Source organism: Gnatocerus cornutus, chromosome 2, assembly GCF_029298725.1.
Source record: "Gnatocerus cornutus isolate USDA-ARS CGAHR chromosome 2, icGnaCorn1.1, whole genome shotgun sequence".
Lineage (NCBI taxonomy): Eukaryota > Metazoa > Arthropoda > Insecta > Coleoptera > Tenebrionidae > Gnatocerus > Gnatocerus cornutus.
The window spans coordinates 35,761-43,337 of NC_142234.1; the positions used below are offsets into that span (position 1 = coordinate 35,761).

The following is a 7,577-nucleotide window of genomic DNA, read 5'->3' on the forward strand; positions in this document are numbered from 1 at the left end:
AAAAAGAGGGAGAAATGTTATATAAATGATCTTCCATAAATCAAATTAAATCAAATTATTTGTGTGTGTGTTGCTATGAACAATAACAGTAGTGATACTAGCAGTAGTAGCAATAACGGTAGCAGCAGCAGCAGCAGCAGCAGCAGCAGCAGCAGTAATCGTTGTAGTGAAGTGATTAGACAGAAAAAGTTATTACAAGAAATTTTGTATTTTGAAGAAACCAAAATTTATCTACTGGATAAAATTAAATTTCAATTGATTAATTTATCTTCGATTGATTTATTTCAAATTTACAACCAGTTACCAGCAATTTTTAAAGAAGATTCCGATATCAAAAATCATTTACCCTGTTTGGAACATTACTATTGTGACAACGACTACAACGAGAACGTCGATGTAATTGACGGACCACCACCCTCTTTAGAAAATTGCCCCAGGTGTATTGACATCAAACGAAACCATCATCATCATCATCATCATCATCATCATCAACAACAACATCATAAAACACAATAAGAAGATGATGAATATATATGTATTATTTGTTGTATTAATTAACAACATTCTACATGTACAACGTACTTCGGATATAATTGAATGTTATATCTCCATTAGTGATAATTTTAACGATACATGGCCTGATAATTGGATGATGATGAAAAATATGGGGCGAGATTTTCAACTTTCAATTTTTCAAGATGAAGAAAATAATTTCGATTACGATTCATCGATATCGGCAACCGAGACGACGACGACGATGCCACCAACAATAACGAGTATGATGACATCATCAAATCGAACAATATTTTATAAATTAAGATTTGTTTTTCAAAATCGATCTTATTTCGATTCTGATTGGATTAAATTATCAAATTCGTTATTTATTCCACCAACACAATTATCACAGTCAGCGGAAGTACCAATAACTACGTCTTCAATTTCAATAATAAAACCATCAGAACCGTCAATGAATTTTTCATCTGTATGGAATAATGTTGTAAATAATATTTTTAATGAATTTGATGAAAAAGTAAAATTAGCAAAATGCAAACATTACAATGATTTCTTGTTAGTTATATCGATTATTGAAATGTCTCTAATCGTACTACTTTCAGGCTTACTTACATTTACATACAATAAATTAAATAGAAATCAAATTGTACAATATGAATTGTAGTAATACATAGGTGCCTACAGCTTCTATTGTAATGATAAATATGTTTGTACTATGTAATTATAAATACATATGTATTTGATTTCAATATAGATATATAAAGACGTAACTACGATTTTTTTCTTAGTTAAACACTTCATCTTTACGAATAAATAATGATGAAAACGACTTTGTTATTAGTTTTGTGGTTATGTTTAAATCGCATGATAATTTATGGGAATTATCTCAACAGTAATAGTGAAGATGAAAAGAAAATTGTAGTTCATTATTTGTATAAATATGGGTATCTTTTCGGTGATAGTACTGACGAATCATCATCATCATTATCATCATCAGACTCCTTATCATTATTAGAAAATAATAACGAAAAAATAAGATCTGCTTTATTTGAATTTCAAGAATTCTACAGCTTAAATTCGACTGGAGAGATTGATAACGAAACATTAAAATTTATCGAACGTCCTCGTTGTGGTATACCGGATACCTTATCGGATTTTAATGTAAAGAAAGATAAAATATGGCATCACATGAACCTCACGTGGCGTGCATATATGAGAGATGAAAAAATTAAAAAAATTATTCGTGAAGCATTTCAAATTTGGGAGCAAAATACCAATTTTAAGTTTATCGAAGAGAATTTCAGCAGATTTCCAAATATTTTTATTACATTCGCCAACGGTGTGCATTCTTATTTCATACATCGAAGACCCTGCTCTAGTAAATTAGATGGAGAAGGAGGAGTTTTAGCACATGCTGATTATCCTAATCATTCAAATGTATCGGAAGTGCATATTGATTCAGCGGAAAGATGGAATTTTTACGATAACCCAAACGAAAATGATTTAGATTTTTTGTCTGTTATTCTTCACGAAATCGGACATACCTTAAGATTACAACATTCATATATAAATTCATCTATTATGTATGCTTATTATCAACATGGTAAAAAATCTTTAGATACTGATGATATACGAGCAATTGAAAATTTATATGGAACATATTTGCCTACTACCAAAAGCATTAACCAGAAGAATGAAAATACTTTTCCAACTACTGCTACAACAACAACCACAACTACTACTACTACAGCTACCACTAGTATCAGCTCATCTTCATCGAGTTCAGGACAAAATGAAACATATCCGGATTTGTGTAAATTAAATAAAAAAATCAGTACGTTTTTAATTGTAAAAAACCATTTTTATATTTTTTACAAAAAATGGGTATGGTTAATCGAAATTGGAAAAAATTCATATACGAAACCAATGTTAATTACTGATTGGTTGAAATTTCTTCCATTGGATTTTAAGGAAATTTCTGTAATATTTCAATTGCCTTCAAATAATGAAGAAAAAGTAATGATTATTGTAAAAAATCAAATTTATATCGTAAAATTACCTCAATTAACATTATCAAGTAAAAAGAATAACCCGATAACTGTAGAAAAAATGTTTAACATTTCATCACCAATTCGTTCAGCATTAATGATTTATTCTGGTGATGTGATATTATTTCTCGATCATAATAAATTTGTAAACATTAATCCGTGTTCTAATAAAATAAATAGTGTCGGCTTGATATCGGAACGATTTCCAGGCGTTCCTGCACATAAATTATTAGGTGCAATACGATATGTTAACGGAAAAATGTACTTTTTTAATAAAATGAATTTCTTTGAGTTCGATGAATTTTTAAATGCGGTCACACGATCCGCTATCAAAGATTTGTCGATATTCGGAATAAATTGCCCCAATGAAAACATTTTGATTCAAATTAAGAATTTACTATCTCGGCTTGTAACATTCGAAAATAAAGAAGAAGAAGGAGAAGAAATAGAAGATGATAATGAGTAAATTAAAAATTTTAATTATACTTTATTATATTTTTTATAAGTTTTATAAATAAAATGCTAATAAAACTACCGTTTTTTATCAAATTAGTTTAAAGGATTTTGTAAAAATACGAAGTTGTGGTAAAAGTGGTTTCCGTGTTTTATAAAAAACATTCTGTTAGTGGTAATGTTTCCGTCTTATCTGTAGAAAATATTACATCACCAACTCGATCAGTGTTAACGGTTTTTAATAATATGAATTTAATTGTGTTCACCCGATCGAATATTAAAGATTTGTCGATATTCGAAATAAATTGTTCTAATGAAAAACAATTTGATTTAAATTATCCCAATTTGTTAGAATGATGAGTAAATCAGTTTTTAACTTTATTACTGATTAATGAAATATTAAGGAAAACTACAGCTTTTTATCAAATTAGTTCATTGGTTAGGTTTTCCGTTCAATTACGTAATTTATGGTAATCGTGGTTTCCCAGATTTATTAAAAAACGTTCCCTCAGTGGTAAAGTTCAGTGTTTTATATTCTTATATTTCCAGTCGCATCAATTGCAATAAGTCGTGCTGTCGTTTGCTAATCAATCAATCAATTACAGTAAAAATGAGTGGTTCAGCTCCAAAATCGTTGCAAAACTTAACGTTTATACAAATAATAAAATCTTTTCCATTTGGAAATAGCATTGTTAATTTATACAATATTTTACCGACAATTTTATGGTACGATTTTCTCAAATTTTATTGGACTGAAAGACTTGAGAATGATATTATAACCTCCGTTGAAAATGCTGAAAGTGGTACCGAATTTGCTAATTGTCAATGTGAAAATTGTCTTAATCAAAATTATACGTGGGGTGAAAGAGTGAAGTGTGAAAACTTTATGAAATTACTGATATACCAAAACCCTTATTATAATGAATACGGACTACATATTCGAAATATTCAAAGAAACAAGTACATTTGCATAAATTTCGATTTTTATGATGTTACGTTTGGTGATGATGAATACCTCTGTATGTTTGGAGTATGTTTTAAATGTGTGGACCACATAATTTCATTAAACGTTACATCTTATTCAGATTTTAGTATTAAACTAAAAAAAGTTGTTTTACATTATGTCATAAAATCTACTAAATTGTACCAATACGTAGGTGATTCTGGGTCTTGGTGTGGATGGTGCATCAACAAACCATTATTTTCAATACAGTCATTTAAAAGGTGTTGTATTAAATTACATTCGAAAAAATATACATTAGCAAGTACTGTACATATTTCATCGTCTTCTTCCTCTTCTTCGGTGGTTTCGACCGATGATGAAATATTTTAATTTTAGAACCAATCAAATTTACGCTTTTGCTTATCATTTTTGTGTGACGTAATAAATTATTTCATACAAGGAGATCTATTATTCATTTCAGTTTCAGACACTTCATTCTAGTTTTACTGTCCGCGTGCATTACTTAAATCATTAAAATGAATTCCAATCATCATAATACTCTTCAGTCATTAAATGACACCGCTTCATGCACATTGCCCAATCGTGTTCGGGCAAATGAAGACTTAGTAGTTGATCATTCGTATAAAATTATTAATATAAAGTGTATTAAAACAAAATTTGGAAATTCGGTTGTTTGTTCTGTTGATGGAAAAGGTGATCTCTTTTTACCCAAACGTTTGGCGCAAAACTTTTTGGATAATTCCGAGCTTCGAAATTATTTGTTGAGCGGTAAAGGATCAAGTATCATCTTCAGAGGGCAGAAAGACGTTGGTAAGGCAGAAAAGGCCAACGTTTTTGAATTTGAGAAACATGAATAAATCAACGAAACTATCATCATCGTCGTCGTCATCGTCATCATCAGCATCTTCATCAACATCATCTACTAGCATGGATGAACAAATCAAGAACATAGAAAACATGTTGAACAATATTTCTTTGGATTCGAAAGAAAATGTGACCGAAATCAATGAAGAAATTGCAAAGTCAACAAAAGAATGTAAAAACCTATTGTTGAGTTCATCAAAATCTGTCTGGGAAAAACGCAAAAATCAAACAAAATTTATTCAACTTCAATGTTTAAAACATTTACTAGACGAAAAACTACAAGCATTTTCCCATCATCATCATCATCAACCTCAAGGAAGTGGACTGCAGCAGCACCAGCACCAGCAATCAACATCATCATCAACATCAGCTCCACTACGAAGGTTATCTCTAATCAAAGTAAGTAGTCTTTATTTTAACTAAATTTTGGTATTAATTTCTCCTTTACAGCCATTATTGGCGTTCAAATCGCGCGTTGAGACCTACATTCTCTACAACCATAACCATGTGGAACTTTTCGAGTTGTTGGTTGATTCGATGAATATGATTAAAGATTTGTTACATAAAAAAATTAAACAATTGGGTGCTCTCAAATTTAATTTGGAATTATGTAGCAAATATGTGTTACGGCTGGCGGATGATAATAAAGTCAACGGAGAAAATAAATACTTTACTACTGAAAATAAAATATTTTTGAAAACAACAACGAATGAGAAACTACACTATATTTTGACGCTTTTATTTCGAAATCTCATTGCCCAAGTAAGTACTTACATGTCTTATTATTATTAGTATTAATTTAATTTTTCATTCGCAGACATGTAATTTTGAATCATCTGGAAGTGGATGGCAACTTGATTCAATTTTATTTATAACTCTCTCAATCGACAAATTCGTTAAAATATCAGCAGGATCAAATTCATACATGCCACAGTCGAGGAAGTTGAAGCACAAAAATAGAGGTAATAATATCAATGTCTTGATTTTAACACTAACATCTATATTAACATCATTTACCGCATAAAGATTAATTTAACACAATTTATTCGTTAGATTCGAATTTAAATTCAAATTATGAAATGTAGGTATTGTGAAAAATCGTATTCTGAACAGGCTATTTATTGCTTTATTGTTTATTTCAGCTTTAAAAATGGGCACGACAGAATACATTTAATTCAAATACATCACTTTGCACTTTTAAAATTAATAAAAGCTTTATCACCTTTTGACAATAAACGATTTATTAGTTTGAATAAAATTTATTCACTTTCGTGGGCATCATTATTCAATTTATTCTAATCATCACATTGATGATCATTCTTATGAAATATTGATAATATTTTTCTCACAGATCACTGCAACGATGAGGACGACGACGACGATGACTATAATAAGAAAAAATATAAGCTCCTTACCAAAAAGCGCCAAACACGCTTTTCATATATGTAATTAGTTAAGTAATTCTTTATTGCTTATATTGCACGCCCTTTATTTTGAATAATAAATAAAACTTTATACTTTTATTTAATTTTATTTGTATATAATATATTTACAAAGCAATAAATTGAAAAGAAGGCTTCCTTTTCCGTGGTCTTCCACGCCTTCGAATTGTCTCAGGATACTGTGAAGATATTCAAAAATAAATTCCTTGAATTGAAAATATATGAAAAAAGGAACTCACCTTATGGTAAATATGTAGGCCCCATGTATTGTTTATACAACCTACACTGCCTAGTTCACACCCTGATATATTGAGAATTTCAGCATCTTCAGGGAGTTTTTCAAGAGACACCAAGACAAACTGATAAAGATAGGTTAAAATAAAACATAAATATATTATATAAAGATCATAAACTTACAAATTTAAGATTAGGCCATCGGTTTCTAATAATTGATTTGACTTCTTCTCTTGTTTGCGTATTCATTTTGAATACTTGTAAATTACGGAAGTTCAATTGGATTTATATTTGCACGCACCACCCACTCACACACCTCTTATCGAATTCAAAATTTGCGCTAAAAATATGACATCTACTAATGTTGATCGATTTGCAGATTCCTGCATACATTAGACGACCTGCAGAATTTTTTTTTTTTCATTAATTTATTATTATATAGGTACTCGATCGCTATAATAGTGTCATTGCCCCATACACTTTTTACATATTTCCAGAAAATTTTTTAATCGATAATACAGATTTCTACCACACCACGATGGATAGATGGCGTGCACTCCACCATTTTTAAATATCCCGCTACAGAAAATCGTACATACGACCCACCAAAAGTCTCATAAAAAATACAAGCAGCGACTGAAAATCTTAAACACCTTGTTTATACCCTGCGAACTATTTTAAATTTTTGTCTTGTTTGAAAACATCTAGTTTGGTCTGTTATCAATGTTTGCGGTTATTCCGAGAAACGCGGAAATCAGACCAAATGACCACACCCAAATAACGAACTACTTTACATGTTTTTTCCGAGAAATTATAATATTTTTTTCCGAGAAATTGCAATTTTTTCCGAGAACCGCACTCAAATTTTTTTGAATTTTTTGCTCTCTATAGCGCCCTCTATGATTGTCACCCAAACCGTCACCGCCATCTTGATCCTCTACCAGCTGTCACAATTAAAGACGCCATCTTGAACGATCAAATGTCAAATTTACAGCCATCTGTCAATTCAAATTTCCCGCCGCCAGCTGTCAAATTTCCACCGCCATCTGTCAAATTTTT

The 7,577-nt window shown here is 30.3% G+C and overlaps 1 protein-coding gene across 1 annotated transcript; it reads left to right on the top strand.

The window, feature by feature from the left end:
• The first annotated feature begins 4,493 nt into the window (after positions 1-4,493).
• LOC148178116 (uncharacterized) lies at positions 4,494-6,365 on the top strand. The gene is made up of 6 exons (XM_088031461.1): positions 4,494-4,620; positions 4,672-4,692; positions 4,745-5,241; positions 5,293-5,604; positions 5,660-5,804; positions 6,194-6,365. Exons 1-6 carry the CDS (start codon positions 4,494-4,496, stop codon positions 6,289-6,291), a joined length of 1,200 nt encoding a protein of 399 aa, XP_087887587.1. The 3' UTR covers positions 6,292-6,365.
• The last annotated feature ends 1,212 nt before the right edge of the window (positions 6,366-7,577 follow it).